This window comes from Talpa europaea (genome assembly GCF_964194135.1).
Source record: "Talpa europaea genome assembly, chromosome: 12".
NCBI lineage: Eukaryota > Metazoa > Chordata > Mammalia > Eulipotyphla > Talpidae > Talpa > Talpa europaea.
In genome coordinates this window covers 61153581-61173887 of record NC_140079.1, presented here as the reverse complement: position 1 = coordinate 61173887, position 20307 = coordinate 61153581, and the positions used below count along the sequence as shown (strand labels likewise).

The window sequence follows — 20307 nt, the reverse complement described above, 5'->3', positions numbered from 1 at the left end:
GAGAAATGACTGGGTAAGTCTGAGAGAATGTGAACAGGACGGTAAGGACGTGACTCATCTAACCATGGGTTGCTGAAGAATTGCACCGTGATGGATATGGTGCCTTCACGCCCTCCAGAGTGCTTTGCATGTGTTAGGCGCCCAAGACACGAAGCGTCGGAATTTAACACAAACAAATGCTGCTTTTTCATTTCCAGATATTTATGATGTTGCAGGCAAGCAGTAGAAGAGAAGGCAGGTCTTCTTCCTAAGTCTTCCACACTCTAGCAGTGATCTTGAGAGAATCCTTTCACTTCTCTGGAGCTCGGGGTCGTATCTGTGACGTAGAGATACAATAGGATGTTTGCCACATTATTCTAGCATGGAGATTCTGAGCCATGTAAGGTTTCAGTTGGTAGGGCAGTACTGTGGCTGGCAGGCAAATAAGGCTCATGGAAGAAAACCTGATTTGTAAAATAACAAACTGTTTCATGCCCTCGATCGCTTCACTCTCTGGGCTGAAACTATCTTCTCCTGCTGTTCCAAAATCTGCGACAGACAACAAATCACATCCCAGACTCAGAGGCACTGTGCCCCGGAGTTGCTTTTGTGAGACCCCAAGGATGGAAGGCTCTCGAGGCATTCAGTGCCAACCAACATCTGGCAGACACACAAAGGAAACGGTGGGTGACAAAAACGACTTTGACATTTAAGTCAGTCTTTGGTGCCTCTGCCTTTCCCACAAACCCACCACGACATCTATTTTCACAAATGAAGCACTTCAAACAAGAAAAAGACGCATGAAAGAGCCCACAAGACCCAAACATTTCCAGTCTTAATAGATGTTATTGGGGGTGCGCCTTGCGCCTTACCCCACCTCCTCACGGCCCGCTGACTCCCAGTCCTAAATACTTGGGGATACTGCTCACTGGGCAGTCGAATATCCCTGCCTCATAATGGCTCTCTTGTGCCCATTTAGAGTTAGAATTTGTCTCAAACACCAACAGGATGTGTGACCTTAGGCAAGTCACTTAGCTTACTGGAATGTTTCCTCATCCATAGTCGTTTAATCAACAGCTGGTGTTGGAATTCGTGTTTGTCCATTCTTTCTCTAATTGTCAGAAATTCAGACAATTAGTCACTGAGATGGCTTTGTCAACAATGCATGGCCCCTACAATGTTGCTAGTTGTGTGCACTGTGTAATGATTGGTTGACACAGGGGATGAAGCTGATCTGCAGGGCCCACTGTCTGAACTTCGTCATGTCAGGGTAAGCCTCCAGGGCTTTCGCTGCCAAGGCTCTCTACTGCTTCTCTGATGTCTCCTGGGAGACAGAGTGATGCACTGGATGGCACAAAAAAAAAAAATTTTAAAGATTTATTTTATTTATTTTTCCTTACAAGAGCTGGGGTGTAGGCCAGAGTTACAGGGGTGAGAGGATTCACCAGAGACAGAGTGGGGAACAGAACAGGCAGATCAATTGAAATACACTGCTGAGGGGAGCAGTGGGCGAGACAGGAGAGGTGTGCTGTGCCATGTGGGTAGCTCCCTAGCTGGGAATCAAACTCTTACTGCAGTGACTGCCAATAGCTTCATAGTGCTGAGACTTAACTCGAGACACCAGGGAGGCCCTGGCACAAAAACTTTTGGTCTAGGAAAGCATTTCTCTTTGGCTTCTTGGGACTTGCTTTGGGTGACAAGGAGATTACCTAGATGCAGGAAACCTCCATGGCTGCCCTGGGACCTGGTTGAATTATTAATGGAAACAGATGCCTTTGGGAATAAGCCTGTGTGGCTCCACTCATGTCTTCTGACTTGTCTCAGGGTTAGGATCTAAAATTGATAAGAAATTGAGAAACAGAATGAAGTTTAATTGGAAGGTGCAGTAAAACTGTAACAGGGTGGTCCCCAGAAAGGGGAAAGTTTTAGGTTTCCTGCCCCACCCAAAGGAGGGTGGAGTTGAGCAGGAGGAAGAAGATGTGGAAGGGATGGAGGAAGGAAGGAAGCAGGATGGAGCCAGGAGACCTGGAGGAATCACATGGAGCTGAGAGACACGTGAAGAAACTGTGCTTGCCTTTTGGTCGTGGACGGGTGACACAGATGTGGGTGAGAGACTGTGAGGAGGTGACAATGGCGGTTTTTGACTTGATGTTGATTTTGCTCTTTTCCTCCCAGACTTGTCTGGTTGTTTGTGATCCTTTTCTGTGGGTCCCCACTGAAAGGTGCTTGAGACTGGTGACAGGCTTTGGGGCCTTGCTCTGGGCCAATGCCGTTTGGATGGACTTTTACCCATGAGGGGATGGAAAACTTTGAGTGCTTGATTTAGAAACTATATTCTTTGCCTTTCCTGTATTAAAGTTCCTTTTCATTAAAGTCTCATATATTTTGTGTTGATGCAGCAGATGGCAGAATCTATTTAGAGGAGGCAGGTTTGTGGGGTCTGGGGTGCCCTGCTCCCTGCCCTGTAACAAAACCACTATTCAGGCAGTTTTCTAAGAATTGCTTCAGCATTTATTTATTAAGTGAATACCAGTTGTCAGGCACTGTGCTAGTCTGGGTATACAATAGAGTTCTGAAGACAGACATGAATATATATTACCCCCCCCAATCTGTCAGGGGGTACATTCTAGATCCTTAGTCAATGCCTGAAAGCTTGGATAATGCCAAATTCTATTTATACTATGTCTTTTCCTATACAGGCTGACAAAAGATAAATTTATAAATTAGGCACAGTAAGAGATTATTAACAACACAATAATTGCTTATATTAAAATAGAATAATTAAAACAATTTATTGTGATAAAAGTTTTGTGAATGTTATCTCTCTAAGTATCTTATTGTATGTAAGGAGGTAATAAATACCTGAAGAGGAAAAAAAACTTCAGCATTATGAGAAAAATGCTATCAAGGGTCATCTCATTTAGATGCAAAGACCAGTGATATTTACTTTAGAGGTAAAGGATTTAGAAGGTGGTCATATAGGGCCTCCCCGGTGGCGCAGCGGTTGAGCGCTGGGTTGCGAAGCTGCCCGCAGCCTCTGTGGTGCCGGTTCGATCCCCAGCTGCTCCCCGGCCACCGAAGGAGGGTCCCACCTGGCGCGCAGACCTCTCCTGCCGCCCGCTGCTCCCCTCAGCAGTGTACTTCGGTCCTTCTGCCTGCTCTGCTCCCCGCTCTGGCTCTGGTGAATTCTCTCACCCTCCCGCGCTTCTGACTGTACCCAGTGCTTGTATAAACAAAACAAACAAACAAATAAATAAAACATGCCTCTATAAAAAAAAAAAAAAAAACCTATAAAAAAAAGTTTTAAAAAAAAAAAAATAAAAAAAAAAAAAAAGAAGGTGGTCATATAAAAGTAGGAGAAGGGACTTCCCTGGTGGTGCAAAGGTTAGAGTCTCAGTGCTAATAAGCTATCATCAGCCACTGTGGCCTGAGTTCAATCCCCGGCCAGGGAGCTGACCCACATGGGTGCTGCAGACCTTTCCTGTCCCGCCAGTTGCTTCCCTCTGCAGTGTATTTCAGTAGATAAGACTGTCCTGCTCCCCACTTGCCTCTGGCGAATCCTCTCACCCCCTGCACCTCTGGCCTACACCCCAATTCTTGTATGCATAAATAAATAAATAAAAATAAACCTTTAAAAAAAAGGTGGGGCAAAGAAACTCCAAGAAATGGCAGCATCTCAGAAGTGGGCAAAAGAACATGCCACATATGATCAACTGGAAAATGATGACAACATGGTGAGGGAGGTGGTGGGGGATGGGAAGACTGTAATAAGGTGTTTATGTTGTTCAGGGAACTATATAGATATTTACACATTTAAGGAACTGGTAGGAAGAAATAGGAGCATGAGTCTGGAATAAATTAGAGGTAACTATCAAGAGAGTTTGCTTCATCTCTCTGCCCAGCATGTGAGAATACAGTGAGAAGTCTGCAATCTGAAAGTCAGTCTTGTTGTAACTGAATCTCAGAAGTGATAGCCCGGAGCCTCTGCTGTATTCTACCAGTTAGAAGTGAGTCAATAGGTTGAGCCCAAGAGCCTCCCCTGGTGGCGCAGCGGTTGAGCACTGGGCTGCGAGGCTGCCCGCAGCCTCTGCAGCGCTGGTTCGTTCCCCGGGTGCCAGCAAGGGTCCCACAAAAAATAAATAAATAAATAAATAAATAAATAAATAAATAGGTTGAGCCCACACTCAAGGGGAGGGCATTAGAAGAAGGCCTGGATTCCAGGAGCCTGGGGATCCCTTGGGTCGTGTTAGAGACTGCCTACTACAGCCTCTACAAATATCACAGGAAACGAGACACCATTTACAATCACACCAGAAATACAAAGAATTGAGCAATTAATCTCAGAAAGAATATTTGAGACAATCATGGGGAGAAAATGTAAAGGTCTCAGAGAAATCATGGAAAAGCTTTGTGGAGAAGGCAAAAACATTGTAAAAATAACATTGTCCCCCAATTAGTACAGTTATTGTTAATAGTCCAGTAGGACATTTTAAGAACATGATAGCTTCCTTCCAATACATATATAGGAGAGTAAACGTATTCAAATAACTAAGTTCATTTTGAAAAAGAAGAGCAAAGAGGAAAAATTTTACCATCCTCACTTTCAAAATATTCTACAAAGTCATAATTATGAGACTATGTGACTCTGGAATCAGATCAGCGGAACAGAAATAAGAGTTTAGAAAAAGACTCAACTTTGTGTGCAACCTTGATATATGGTAAATATACATCTGAAATTCAGTGGGGAAGGGGGAGAATGTGGCTCTGCTGGGAAAGAAAACTTGTTCCCTGGTAGAGGAAAACCAAGATGGACTCCATTTTGTACCACAAACAAAAGAAAATGCCAGCTAGATTATAGCCTAGCCATGAAATTTGTGATGGTGATATTTAAAGTGTCTACAAGCAACAGAGGATGAATGTCTAGGACATAAAGTACAAGGAACTCCTGTAAATCAACATCAAAGAGATAAGAAACCCAAGTGAAACATGGGTATAGTGAATGAACAGGAAATGCAGGAAAGATGGGAATAGTTAAAGTCTGGTTAGTATAGGACAAGATGTTCACCTCACAAGAAATCAGAAAAAGGAAAATTGGAGATAATACAACTTTATAACCACAACACCAGATGAAGGAAGATATGGGCTAAGATAGTCCCGCCATGGTGCTGTTGTCAATGGATCTGGCCATTGACAATGGATCTGGCCTAGAGGCACTTAGTGAAAAAAATTTTTTTTAAGATTTATTTATTTATGCATACAAGAACTGAGATACAGGCCAGAGGTGTTGGGGGTGGGGAGAGAATTCACCAGAGAAGAGTGGGGAACAGAACAGGCAAATTGACTGAAATACACTGCTGAGGGGAGCAGCGGGCGAGTCAGGAGAGGTCTGCTGCACCATGTGGGTAGCTTCCTGGCCGGGGATTGAACTGGTGCTGCAGTGGCTGTGGATAACTTTATAGGTTGCGTCTTAACCCCTTGAGCCAACAGGGAGGTCCCTAGTTAGTGAAATTAATATATAAGGTACATGCTTGTGAATAAACTCCAGGTCGGGCATAGTGGGCCTTTGCTCTGGAATACTCAGAAGATCTGGTTTTGCTACTTACTTGGCAGCTATTCTTGGAGTTCTTCTGGGGGCATGAAGGTTCCCAGCTGTGACTCTCTTGTACCCCTCAATCTGCTGCTGAGACACAACAGAGTTCTGGGTCCCAGGTCTTGTGCAACTTTCCAGCTAAAGCACCAGATAAATAGGGGGGAATGGGAACCTCTTCTCCTTACTACTTTCTGCTTTTTACCTTCACAAGCAAACATGCTCAGTTGAGGAAGCATATCTGAGTCCTTTTAACTAAAGGATCAGGACAATTTCTGAAGAGAATTACAATGCTAGAGGAACCACAACTAAATTAGACTTTGAGTCTAATGATTTAAGATACTTAAAAATTCTAATTGCTTGTACCACGAGGGTTCTTTTTGATTTGACCCTGAACTTAAATTTGCTCCTGTCCCACCCACATCCCTTTAAATTCCTATGACTGGCAATCATACGTCTTCTGAAAGAAGTTGACAGTTCTGTATCTTCCTCCTGGATCCATCATCAAGGAATACAGCAGGGATTAGGAATGCGCACAAAGAGTGGGGGATTGGGGGATTTGGAGGGGGGCATAGGAGAAGTGCTTCTTGGTGAGTTTCCCACAGTGGGAGTGCTACTAGTTTGCTGGTTCTTTGATTTATTTATTCATCTCTCCAGGCAAATACACATTTTTTTCCTTCAACAATCACAGAGCTCTGATTCACTTTGAAGGATTATTTCTGTTCATTAATAAGGTTCTGGTGGTATCTCAGTCCCTATTATTAATGTTACTTAAAGGCTTGTTTATTTTCTCCCTATGATCGGAGGGTATGGGTGGGTCAGAGGCAAATATCAGATCTTTTCTATTACACAATGAATCAAAGTTAGACACACGACAGAAGGGATATGAACATTATTAAAATGCAGCATAATTCTTACTGAAGAATACTGGAAGTTTCTGTGGAAGTTTAATATAGAAAGCAGAGCCATCCTATCCTGGAACAGAGAGCTCTGTCAACCACAGTCTACCTGTGGAATTTCTGTGGACTCTGGATGCCAGGTATTGACTTTGCACTTTTCCCTTCTTTTTTCTTTAATGGATGAAGGTCAGTTGCCTTCAGTCTATAGGTGAATTATTTATGGGAAGCTTTGCTACATTTCCAACAGTTGTGGTGTGCACCCATACTTTGGTGCTAAAGACTATTTTAAGTGTATCAAATATTTGACTCATTTAATCCTCATGATGCCCACACTATCATGGCTCTATTATGATCAAGTCCATTTTTATAGGTGAAAAAACTGGCACAAAGGAGGGATAGTGACCTGTCCAATTCACACAGCAAAAAGTGGAAGAGCTCGGACTTGAATCCAGAAAGTTTAACTCCACTATCTTTCTAAATTTTTCATTCAGGTGTGGTGCATTTTTTTTCATTTATTTGAAAATTTGCCATTTTTGTTAACTCTTTTAGTTTAAAAATGCAATTGTATGGGGAATATAACCAAAATGAAAACGCATACATTGTACAAAATTGAAAAATGATGTAAGAATTATATAAAATAAAATATTTTAAAAAATGTGATTCAGTACAAGTTTTGTTAGAGTTATTTCAGGATACAGGCAAACCTGGGCGATATCATCGACTTGGTTCCAGACCAAATTTACTTCATAGTGAAGATTGTGAGTCATGTGAATATTCTGGTTTCCCAATGCTTATAAAAGTTAAGTTTATACTATAATGTCACCTATTAAGTGTGTAATAGCACAATGTGTGAAAAACAAAGCATATGCTCCAATTAGATTTGACACAGAGACACAAAGTGAGCACAAGTTCTTGGGAAAATAATGCCATAGATTTGTTCCATGCAAGGTTGCTGCAAAACTTCAATTTGTAGAAAATGCAGGATCCGTATCTATGAAGCATAGCAAAATAAAGAACAATGAGACAGGGTATACCTGTAGTTTAAAGGGTTTTATTGGGGGGAGGGGAGTTATTTATCTGGTGGAATTTTTTTTTAAAGATTTATATATTTTTATACAGGAACTGGGGTACAGGCCAGATGCGCGGGAGGGTGAGAGGAGTCACCAGAGACAGAGCAGGAAACAGAACAGACAGACTGAGGAAATACACTGCTGAGGGGAGCAGCAGGTGAGACAGGAGAAGTCTGCTTCGCCATGTGGGATTCTCGCCGGCTGGTGGGGATCGAACCCGCGCTGCAGAGGCTGCGGACAGCTTTATAGTGTGGCGCTCAACCGCCTGCGCCATTATCTGGTGGAATTTTAAAGATTGTATTTTCTGTTATTACTTAGGAATTTTAAACTTTTCCATCAAGATTTAAAGGACTGTGAGAATGCTGTGCAGTCATTCTGACCTCGCCCAGCACTCTGTGGCGTAAGCCAAGAGGGATGGGCAGAAGTTCCTGTAAAGGAGCCAGCGACAGCCATTGGAGTTCGACTTAAAGAATCTTCCTGTCCTGACGAGAAGTTTGGGTTACTCCTGAAATCAAATCTTCTACCAGCAGGTATTAGCCATGAAGTGAGATAATTGATTTTTTTTTTTTTTTTTAAAAGCACAATTCTTGCAGCCTTCCGCAGTGTGACTGGCCTTTGGAAAGACTGGTGGCAGGGACACCAGTTAGGGTACCATTGCAATAATTCAGGTGAGGGGTAATTAAAGTCTGATCTAAGGCAATTGTAGAAAAAAACAGGACCAGAGAGGGTCAGTGGGAATTGTGAGTTGGTGGTGGGGAAAGTAAGCTGTTGTGAGAAACAAGTGGCAGTGACTAGTTATGGGGGCGAGGAAGAGAGAAGAGTTGAAGTTGTCACTAGAAAAAGTGACTTCAGGGCCTCCCTGGTGGCGCAATGGGTTAAGACGCAACCTATGAAGCTATCTGCAGCTGCTGCAGCACGAGTTCGATCCCTGGCCAGGCAGCTACCCACATGGCACAGCAGACCTCTCCTGACTCACCCACTGCTCCCCTCAGCAGTGTACTTCAGTCAGTCTGCCTGTTCTGCTCCCCACTCTGTCCCTGGTGAATCCTCTCACCCCCCACACCTCTGGCCTGTACCCATCTCTTGTACGCATAAATAAATAAATCGTTTAAAAAATAAGTGAATTCAGGTGAAACAAGTTGTACTGGGAAGGGGCATAGGGTGGGCAGAATGTGGCATGGAAGTAAATTTGGTGTTGGTTTGGTCCCTGCTGAGCGTGATATAAAAATAATGAAGTTTGAAAGTAGAGCCCTTTAATGAAAAGAAAAATGGGATTTGGGGAAGTCTGTGTACTAATATGGGAGAATGGTATTTGGAACAGGTGCAGCTGGCAAGCTGGAACTCCTGTTTCACCCATGGGGGCAGCTCCTGCCCGGAGCCAGCTGATCAGGTTTGCAGAAATGACCCCAAGCTGCCCAATATTTGGATATTTCCAAACAGAGTAGAAGTAAGTATTTCTAATGTGAAAGATGCCAATTAAAAAAATGGATGTCCAGTGTTAAGCAAAGCGTGGTGAGGCTAGAGCAGGTCTGTGGATTCCACAAGGTTTATGCACCACTGGTTTGCAACCTCTGATCTAATTTTAGAGAGTCGGTGAGGCAGGTTTTTATGGTGCATTGTAATGTTAGGGTACCTTGCACTTGGGTGTAGAGTGGGGATGGCAGCAGGAGGATGATTTCCTCTTGTAGAAAGTAAGAGGTGAAAGTGACCCCTCCACTCTAAGGCTTTGCGGCTCGGTGCCGGAACTTGCCCCGCTGGGTCTGAGAAAAGACCAGCTGACCTTCCTAGCTTTTTAGGTAGCACAGCAGCGGCAGCAACAATTGGCGCTTTGAAAGCTTTCGTCAGAAAATCGTGGGCAGAAACTTCCTGGGGTTTGCTCTGATCTTCTTGAGGCTTCTGAGTTCAGAGGCTGCATGAGTGGGTGTCTCTCTGAGCAGCAGAGAGAGAGAGAGGTGTTCCCCTTGGTTCTGGAAACTCTATAAAGAGCGAGTCGGAGTCCCTTCTCATGAGCAGTCAGCAACAGGAGGCCCGTTCTTGACACCTGGGCCTCCGTGAGACTGAGAAGGAAAACCCTTTGCAGGGGGCTGGCCTGAGTCACCGACTGCCATGCAGCAGCCCTTGAATTACCAATACCCCCAAATCTACTGGGTGGACAGCAATGCCAGCTCTCCATGGGCCTCTTCAGGGTCCGTCTTCCCCTGTCCATCTTCTGCGCCTCAGAGGCCGGGGCAAAGGAGGCCACCACCACCACCACCTTCAACACTACCACCGCCACCACTGCCACCACTGCCACCACCACTGCTGCCTGCACCACCATCTCTGCTGCCTGCACTACCACCACCACCTCTGAAGAAGAAGAGGGACCACAACACAGGCCTGTGCCTCCTTGTGATGTTTTTCATGGTTCTGGTGGCACTGGTTGGATTGGGCTTGGGGATGTTTCAGCTCTTCCACCTGCAGAAGGAACTGGCTGAACTCAGAGAGGTAAGTTGCAGGTGGACTTGGGCCCGGGAGGGACTGGGCATGAGGGGGCTCTGCTGCAGCAGGGGGGATTCCTAGGGGCCACGGAATAGCTTGCAAAGTGCTTTTCAATCTTTTCTTCTTGCTTTATAAGTGGATTACTGTAGACATTGTCTTCTATGGGCTGAGAAATGGAGGCTCACATAAGTAAAAGAAACATTTTCTGTGTTGTAAAAGGATCAGGTCCAAATATCAAAAGATCTGACAGTTACAGTTCTTCCTCTCTCACTTGGCAAGTCCCTCTGCTGAGCCGGTATCTACCTCATACCTAGTGATTCCAGAAAGAAAAGGAACTTTCGAGACTTGTGTAGAAGTGAATTTGTTCAAGTGGACAAACCGAATTTCCTTGAAAATACTAAAAATAGGGCCTCATTTGTGGCACAAGGGGTTAAGTCGCAGCACTATGAAGTTATCCACAGCCGCTGCAGCATGAGTTTGATCCCCAGCCAGGGAGCTACCCACATGGCGCAGCAGACCTCTCCTGTCTCACTCACTGCTCCCCTCATCAGTGTATTTCAGTAGATCTGCATGTTCTGCTCCCCATTCTGTCTCTAGTGAATCCTCTCACCGACACCCCCCTCCACTCCTCTAGCCTGTACCCCAGTTCTTGTATGCATAAATAAATCTTGAAAAAAGAGAAAATGTTTAAAGTATTAGCCTAAATCACAAAACTGAGGGTTGGTGGGGTGCAATTGCTTGGCCAAAGTCTGAGTTAGGAGAGATTCTGAGCTATTGGATTATCATTCTGAAACTTGATTTATTGGGACAATTTTGCCTCTTTTGCTTGAAGTACTTCATCTTCCTTACATATATTTTGTCTTTCTCTTTGCCAGTCCTCCGGTCAAAAGCACATTGAATCATCTTTGGAGAAGCAAGTAGGTAAGTACTTTTACCAATGTGCATTGAGTTCCCACAATAGTTCCCAGCTGAACGAAGTTGGTAGAATACCTTGAATTCCTTCCATTCCTGTGCATATGTATACTACATAGAGAATCCTGGATAATTCTGAATCTCTGGTCATTTTATTTCCTTGAACTGCCCTAAAGTATGAAGAAAATTTAATTGTTCCAAATCAGTGTAGGTGAGTGCTGTACCAAATTCAAAATAATTTTCACCTGACTTTGGAAAGAGATCCACACACACATACAACCTGGGACCTTGGCACCCCTTAAGCAGCTGGCTCCAGGCCTGTCCCCTTCCTCAGGCCTCCCAGTTCCTATGCAGGGTGGTGGTTGTGACCCCAAGTAAGAGAGGGGAGGTAGAAGTGGAGACAGATGTTTCTCTAAAAGAGACTACTCAAAAGTCAAGCCTTATTTAAAAAATATTTTATAGACTATATCTAAGCTTTTCACAAGAAGGTTATCAATTATCCACGTTAGGCTGTTCCTTCCAACCCCAGTTCCACACCAGTGCTCCTGGGTATCACCTAAGCCAGCTGCCATCTGTGTCTCTTCTGAAAAATTAGATGACTGCACCAGATGCTGTTAACAGATGTGCTAGATGACTGTTAATAGTCATCAAACTGTTAGTCGCTGGAAAGCCGTTATTCCTCTCTCCCCCACCGCTCCCCTCAGCAGCCCAACTTCATCTGACTGAATAATAAAAGAAATGTTTTGTGTGGAAAAAATGTGGGACACCAACTTCATGAAGCTTTAGGACATAGTCTGGAAATTGTAGACTGATAGATTTTAGGATAGTTCCCCACTTGTCTTAAACTAAGATTCATTGAACTTAAGATTTGGTTCAAATTGGGAGAGAACTTAGCATCTAATTTTTGCAGTCATCTAATTTTTCAGAAGAGACACAAGATGGCAGCTGGCTTAGATGATATGCCCAAGAGCACTGGTGTGGAACTGGAGCTGGAAGGATCATGGGCTCCTGCTACATCATCACGACAGGGTTTGCCAGTAGATGGACTAGTGCTAGGGCAATTCCCAGCTCTCTGTGCTGGCAATGGAATGAGAATAAAGATGGCAAGCAGGGCCTCTGCAAAGACACTAGTAAATCTCCTTCACAGACATCTGGCACCAACTTCTCAGGATGTGCCTGCTGCAGGTGACCCCAATCTCCCTACTGCTCTCGAATGTAGGTTCTTGTAGGAGTCATCCTTAAAATGTTCTGGTCCCTGGTTCTGGATCTGAGTCCCTAGCTATTAGAAAGTCCAGGCATGCACAGACAGAGTAGAAATACTTGTTGGCAAAAGAAAGTCTCTATAGTATTTCTAAAATAAAATAGCTCTGAAAATCAGTGAAATGTGACTGGTGAAACGGATACCCAATTATTCATCTTTCACCTACTCTCTGGAGTCATCTTAGTCATTAAAAATCAAACGAACAGATGAGTCAGGTCTCTTTACCCCAGTAAACACACCTTCTCTAGATCAACCCAGATGGACCACAACTTGGTAAATTATCGCATGAAAATGAAATTGGTAACTTTACTAAGATGAGATGCGGATTAAAAGAAGGGTAGATTGGAATTTTAGTTGCAAACTTAATGTTCCTATATACAGATGTTGATTTATTTGGCTGAAATATATAATGTTCTTTCTTTTTTTTAATTTTAATTTTATTTTTATATTCCCCATACAATTACAACCCCCTTATTTTGACCCCAATCCCTCATTTCCTCGACCCCCACCCCCCTATAATGTTCTTTCAATGATGATTATTTAAAAAAAAAACAAGGGAGGTACATTTTCCTCCATAATATTAGTAAAGATTATATAAAACAACCCAGACTGCAAGAAAGAGGGAAAAGTGTCTGCTTAAGCATTTAGTGGGCAGCCAGCAGGGTGTAAATCACTGTAACTTTACTGAAGAGCAGTTTCAAAAAATATATCAAAGGATTAAAACTGTTAATTTACTTTGTAATCTTTTCACTAAAAATTTATGTTAAGAACTAAACAGATATATAGGGATGACTATGACTTCTTTATGAGGCTATTTATAATAAGCAATTCAGAAGCAACTTAAATTCATCATAATAGAAGGCAAGTTAAATACTTTTTAGTGTATACAGATGTAAACATAAACATAATATACAGCAACTAAAAACAATGATTTAGGAGAATATTTAATGTCATGGAGATTATATATCCTATATTGTTAGATAAAAAGACTACCTATTAAACAGTGTGTTTAATATTGACTAAATAAATACATATGAACATTTTGAAGTTCTAAGTAAAGAACAAAAAGGACTTCTAGTCCAACACATTAACAGTCACTTTCTCTGGAAGGTACTATTATAGACTATTTAAACTTATTTATTTGCTTTTTAAAGTTTTTTCCACCCCCACAATGTTTTTATTTTTATTCAATTCTAAGCAGATAGCAGAATTAACACAACATTTGGCAATCGTAAATCAGCTTTTTTATTTAGACCAATGAAGAGTGATCTACTTAACAAGCATGGGTTTAGGGATTTTGAAAACCTTTCATCCAGGCCTATAGCTCATCTAGATGATGTTGCTTTTTTTTTTTTTTAAATTGGGGTAACATGGTTTTACAACATTTTATATGTTTCAGAAATATAGGATCACACACCTCTTCAAATGTATGTTACCACACCACAATTTATTTGATTTATTGTCTTCCATGGTTAACTCATTATATTTGTTAAGCATTTAAATTTTTTCCCAGTTTTATTGAGCTATAAATGATATACATCACTGTATAATTTAGGATGTACAGAGAAGTATGATTTGGTACATCTTTTATTCATTCACAAATATTTTGGGAGTGCTTCCTATGTGCCAGGTTGGAAGTTGGGTGGTGGGTGATGACTGAGAACAAGAGAGAAAAGAGGCCTGCCCCTGTGTAGCTTTTAGCATGCTGGAGAAAATAACAGATGCAAAGCAACAAACTGGCGTAATTTTAAATTGTACTAGGTGTGACCTAAGATAGAATGGTCTGGAAAGTCCCCTCTAAAGAGATGTTGTATGTGTGTATGTATGTGTGTGTGTACAGGTGGTGAGGCAGGAGGATAGAGAGAAGCATTCCAGCACTGAGCATGGCATGTGCAAAGGCCCTGGAGCAGGAAATAATCACAAAAATGTAGAATGTATTTCTAGCTTATTTGTTCCAGTATTTATCCAGCAGATATTTTTATTGAGTATCTTCATGAAAATAAGACTGTACGAGGCTCTGAGAGAGATATGAAGGCATGTGGCATGTGGTTCTGTGTTCTATTTCCTGTTAGTACATGACTGAATGCCAGATCAGCTGCACTGAGGGTTTGTGGTGTAGGAATGTAGAGGAGACTCAGTTTTGCCTTTCCTGTTCACAAAAACCTTATTCATTGTGGGTGGTCTTGTGTGGTTACAGAGATAATGACTGTTCAGGTAATGTTCTCAATTAACTAAAACATACTTGAGCCATATGTGAGTTTTGCCAAGTGATCACAACCCAGTATGGCAAGAGCCTTTCTATGAATCTTTCTTGAATGTCTTAGCCTAACGGCTATCTTGGTAACAGTTGAAATCTTTGAAGTCGGAGAAGTAGTGTCTATTATGAGTACCACAGTCTATTTTAGCTCCTTCAATTTAATTCGATGAACATGTCCTGTGTTAGAACTGAGCTAAATAATTTGGTGGTTCAACATATAGAAGGGAATTTTCCTTTTATTTGGTGGGATAAGATAAGTTATACAGTTACCACACAAAAGGGGAGTCAGAAGTGACAGGAGAGGAAGGCAGAGTGATTCTAGGCTTCAAAGGAAGGAAAAGTCATATTTGATTTTCTTGATGAAAGAGGTATTTTAGGTGGTATTTATAGGACTGTCAGGAATTTGACACAGAGCTCTGTTTGAGGACCAAAAAAAATCAAACACTTGGGAATAAACCTAACAAAAGAGGTAAAGAACCTATACAAAGAAAACTATAAAACAATGTTAAAAGAAATAGAAGACACAAAGAAATGGAAAGATGTCCCCTGCTCACGGATTGGAAGAATTAACATTATCAAAATGGCCATCCTACCAAAAGTAATTTACAGATTCAATGATATTCCAATAAAAATTTCAATGACATTCTTCAAAGAAATAGAACAAATATTGATGAAATTCATATGGAGCCACCAAAATAGCCAAATCTCTTCTGAAAAAAAAAAGAAGGGAATGGAGGTATCACACTCCCAGACTTCAAATAATACTTCATAATAATACTACAAAGCCATAATAATCAAAACTGCATGTTATTGGAACAAGAACAGACACACAGACCAATGGAACTGAATAGAAAGCCCAGAAATAAACCCAAAGACTTACAGTCAACTAATCTTTGACAAAGGAGCAAGGAATATGCAATGGAGCAAAGAAAGTTTGTTCAATAAATGGTGCTGGGAAAACTGGGCCTCTACATGCAAAAGAATGAAGCTTGACTACTACCTCACACCATGCACAAAAACAAACTCAAATGGATTAAAGAACTAGATATAAGACCTGAAACCATAAAATATATAGAAGGAAATATAGGTGAAACATTACATGACATACACCTCAGTAACATCTTTAAAGATGTTACTCACATCACCCAAAGCAGTGATAGTGAAGGCAAAGATAAACAGCTGGAACTACATCAAATTATGGAGCTTCTGCACAGCAAAAGAGACAGTAACCAAAACAAAGAGACATCCACTAACTGGGAGAAAATTTTTGCACACAACACTAATGATAAAGGACTGATTACAAAAATATATAAAATATATAAAGAGCTGATGAGACTCAACAAAAACAAAGTAAATAAGCCAGTCAAAAATGGACTGAAGAGCTAAAAAGAAACTTCTCCAAAGAGGAAATGCAAAAGGCCAATAGGCATATAAAAAAGTGTTCAACATCACTTGTAATCAGGGAAATGCAAATCAAAACTACCATGAGATACCATCTTACACCAGTGAGAATGGCACATATTAAAAAACTAGCAACAACAAATGTTGGCGAGGATGTGGAGAAAAAGGAACTCTCCTACACTGCTGGTGGGAGTGCAAACTGGTCCAACCACTATGGAAAGCTGTGCGGAGGTTCCTCAATCTGCTAAAAATGGAGCTTCCATATGATCCAGCAATTCCACTCCTAGGTATCTACCTAAAGGACACAGAAACATTAATTCAAAAGGGCACCTGCAACCCTATGTTTATTGCAGTGCTATTTATAATAGGTAAGCTATGGAAGCAACCCAAATGCCCAAAAATAGATAACTGGATCAAGGGGGGTGGGGGGTGGGAGGGGAGGGATTGGGGTCAGAATGGGGGGATTGCAATTGTATGGGGAATATAAAAATAAAATTTATTAATTAAAAATAAATAAATAAATAAATAAAATCTTTTTAAAAATGAGAAAAAAAAGAAGATGTGGTACATATACACAATGGAATATTACTCAGCAATCAAAAAAGATAAACTCATGCCATTTGCAGCAAGATGGATGGAGCTAGAAGGGGTTATGCTCCCTTCTATGCCAGAGAGAAAAAGAAAAATGCCAGATGGTCTCACTCCTAACAGCAATTTAGAAAACCCAAATAAGGGGTCAGGAAAGAGATAAATTATAATAAAGTAAAAATCAAAATCAACAGACAACTATAAACCAGAGACACACTGTGGTGGGGGCCAGCGAGAGAAGGGAGTAGGATTAAAACAAGGGTGGTGGGAATTTTACAGGGTCTATAACCAAGATGAAAATGCATACATTGTATAAAAATGAGAAATGATGTAAAAAATATGTAAAATAAAAATAAATACAAAAAAAAGAGGTGGCTCAGGTATGAGGATAATTAATTTGGGGCAGACTGTAAAATGCTGTTGGAGGAAGACCCAGCAGCCAGGAGGTGAAATAATGGTTTCTTCTACCTTTGTCCCACAGGGGCGAAGGGGCAGCAGAGCTCCAGCAGAAAGAACCCTGATTTGGAGTCAGGAGACCTGAGACTCAAATCATCTTGACACTGAGTCTTCTAAGACAAGTGACTCAATTTCTAAGCTCATTTTGTTATCTATAAGGTGTAATAATAATTCCCACGTCAAAGACAAGTTCTCAATGCATTTCCAGCATGACAGCTCTTGATAAATCAACCTCAATATTATTTTATGGTGACATTATTATTTATTCACATGTCTATTTTAATGTGGTGTTTGAAGTACAGCCTGCTGTAAGTTCTGCAGTTTGGAATTGCCAGTATTTGTTTGGTGGTTGCCATTTATGCTTTTTAAAAATTCTCTTTTATTTAAATGCCCCATGTAGAGTCCCATCAAAATAATAGTTGGAATCTCATTTTTAACTATATCTCTCATCTCTCTATGATGCAGGTAACCCAAGTCCACCCTCTGAAAAAACGGAGCGGAGAAAAGTGGCCCATTTAACAGGTGTGTATCTGCACGTGGCAGGGGGGCTTAGGGGAGACTTTGTCAGGAAGAACAAGCGCTGGTTGGTTTCCATGACTGTGCTCTGAGCAGGTTGTTATTTCCCGGGGATGCTGGAAAATTCTCATACATATATCTTTTTAATCAGGTCAACCTCATATGCACCTTGAACCCCTACTCTGAACACATCCTGTTCTAAACTGGAGAAATGAAACTAATTATGACATGATCTCCACCTGTAAGGAGCACATTAAAAAAATAATTCCAAACACTTTTAGGGAATTTGGGGTGCAGGCCTAAGAGGTGGGAAGGTAGGGAACAATGAATGATTTTAGTCCATGCCTCCCTGGTTTTCTAGGTGGTCTTTATTCTGTTTTGTCTCTGTAAAAAAAACGACCAAGAGGAGAGATCAGGCCTAGAACTAGTGAATTTTCAGCATGTGGTCATGTAGTGGGGTGAAATAATTTGAGAGCAATATGGTGTGGGCACTCCCAGAAATTTCCACAAGTAGAAAGTATCACAGAAAGTGGTGTGGCACTGTACCTTGAATTATTGAGGCAGAGGCTATTGAATGGCCCAGTTTGGACCAACAGAAATTTATTGAGCACATGCTGTGTGCCAAGCCTTGAGGACATGGAAATGGTAACACATGGTCCTTGCCTTCAAGGAGCTTAAACTCTAATAGCGGAAAATGAGTTCATGAGCAATAATTTCAGTATTTGGAAGTGTCTCTGCTGAAGGCATATGCAGTAGTGTGAGAATACATAGGAAGGGGAATTCTAGCCCAAACTGAGGAGGGTGAAGAATTCTTTGCATAGGTGAGGAATTGGACTGGATGATCCCTAGGATCCTTCCCGACTTTTGAACTTTAGATTTACTTCTTCAAGGGACATGAAAGTCCAGCAGTTTTGATGCTAATTCTGAAGATATGGAAATTTTGTTTGAGAGAGCAAAAATCATCTCAGTAACTTCTCACTGCAGTGGATTAGGGTTATCCATTATTGTCCCAGTTATACAGATGATAAAATCAAGGCAGGCAATTTGATAAAAATGTTGAAGGAATTCAGTGATGGATGAAGTCTGACTCCTTAGCCTGGTCATGTCATTTTTGAGTAGAAAACATTTGCTGAAGGATGAGTTCACAATTTTGCCTTGGAAGCTTAATTTATTGGATGCATGACCATTCCTGGCTGAAAGTTCTTCTCTGATTGATTGCAGGAAAGCACGGCTCAGGATCCATCCCTCTGGAATGGGAAGATACCTATGGAGTTGCCCTAGTCTCTGGGGTGAAATATAAGAAGGGCAGCCTTGTAATCAATGACACGGGGCTGTACTTTGTATATTCCAAAGTGTACTTCCGGGGTCAGTACTGCACCAATGAACCCCTGAACCACAAGGTCTATGCAAGGAACTCTATTTATCCCCAGGATTTGGTGCTGATGGAGGAGAGGATGATGAACTACTGCACGAATGGACAGATGTGGGCCCGCAGCAGCTACCTGGGGGCAGTGTTTAATCTCACCAGTGCCGACCATCTGTATGTCAATGTATCTACGCTTTCCCTTGTCAATTTTGAGGAGTCCAAGACATTTTTTGGCTTATATAAGCTCTAGGAAAAGCACTTTGGGATTCTCTCTATTATGATTCCTTGTCTCAGTCACAGAGAAGTTTGTCTTGAAGCAGGTCTTCTTAAGCCCACTTGCGGTCAGGTGAGAAGAGATGAGCTAAGAGAACTGTGAGACCATAGAGTCCAATAAGTCCACAGGTCCTTTTCTCACCTAGGATCCAGAGAGCAAGACAGGAGGAAGAATATGACTAAAGGACATCAGACTTTGAGTTACCACGTGAAGATGCAGAGACAGGAAAAAACAGCTGCCAGAGTGTCCTACACTCATCTTAAATGGCCAAGCGCATTTTGACACATTGAAAAGGACACATTTTCACTCACCTCTAGGGGTGGGTCTACTGTCTACCTCAGGGGAGGCTGTCTTTCAAATATATGGGTGTGACACGCGTCTATAAGGGATGGAAAAGAGAGCTAGGCCTACACAATAAGCTAAAGAGACTGAAAGTCCAGTGTCCCATTGGCAGTGTGTTTACTTCTAGTTCTTTTTTTGTAAGAAGTGGGGTACAGGCCAGAGTCACAGGGGATGAGAAGATTCACCAGAGAGAGTGGGGAATAGAACAGGCAGATGTACTGAAATACACTGCTGAGGGTAGCAGCAGGTGAGACAGGAGAGGTCTGGTGTGTTATTTGGGTTGCTCCCCAGTCGGTCGGGGATTGAACTTGTGCTGTAAAGGCCATGGAGAGCCTCACTGTGCTGTGCTGAACCCCCTACACCACCAGGGAGGCCCGTGCCTTTACTTCTAAATGCATAGCCTGAACCAGCAGGTAATGCTAATAGAGAGCAAGGGGGAAATTTTTGGGATTCAGTCTATTATTTACATAGTGTGTGTATTTCCAGTGCAGTTGAATTGCAGGGGTGTGTATGTATTCATGTGCTCTTGTCTGTACGTGTGTGTATGTGAGTGAGAGAGAGAGAGAGAAACTAGAAGAGTTACAAAAACAGAGAGAACATGGAGATTGTGAAATACATGTTAGGTAAACATGGGTTGCATTGGTGGTAGATTGTGAATGCTTTTTGACAACCAACTCTAATAGTCCTTAAAACTTTTGATTGTCAATTATTGATTTTGGTCTACTACAATATAACCAATATTTATATACATTTTGTGTATTTTAAATGAAAATAATACCTGTAATAAAAATATATTTTAAAATACAGATGAACATTATGAATTTACTTTTTTGGGAATCAGTAAGATTTCTATTTTTTTCAAGCTTTTCCTATCTCCATGGCTTCTGCAGTCATTATTACCAAAGGCTGCTTTAAGAAGAA

The 20307-nt window shown here is 41.7% G+C and overlaps 1 protein-coding gene across 1 annotated transcript; it reads left to right on the top strand.

The window, feature by feature from the left end:
• Positions 1–9641: 9641 nt before the first annotated feature.
• FASLG (Fas ligand) lies at positions 9642–19020 on the top strand (the record flags this gene model as incomplete). The annotated part of the gene is made up of 4 exons (XM_084248756.1): positions 9642–10019; positions 10889–10934; positions 17354–17410; positions 18626–19020. 4 exons carry the CDS (start codon positions 9642–9644, stop codon positions 19018–19020), a joined length of 876 nt encoding a protein of 291 aa, XP_084104882.1.
• Positions 19021–20307: the final 1287 nt, after the last annotated feature.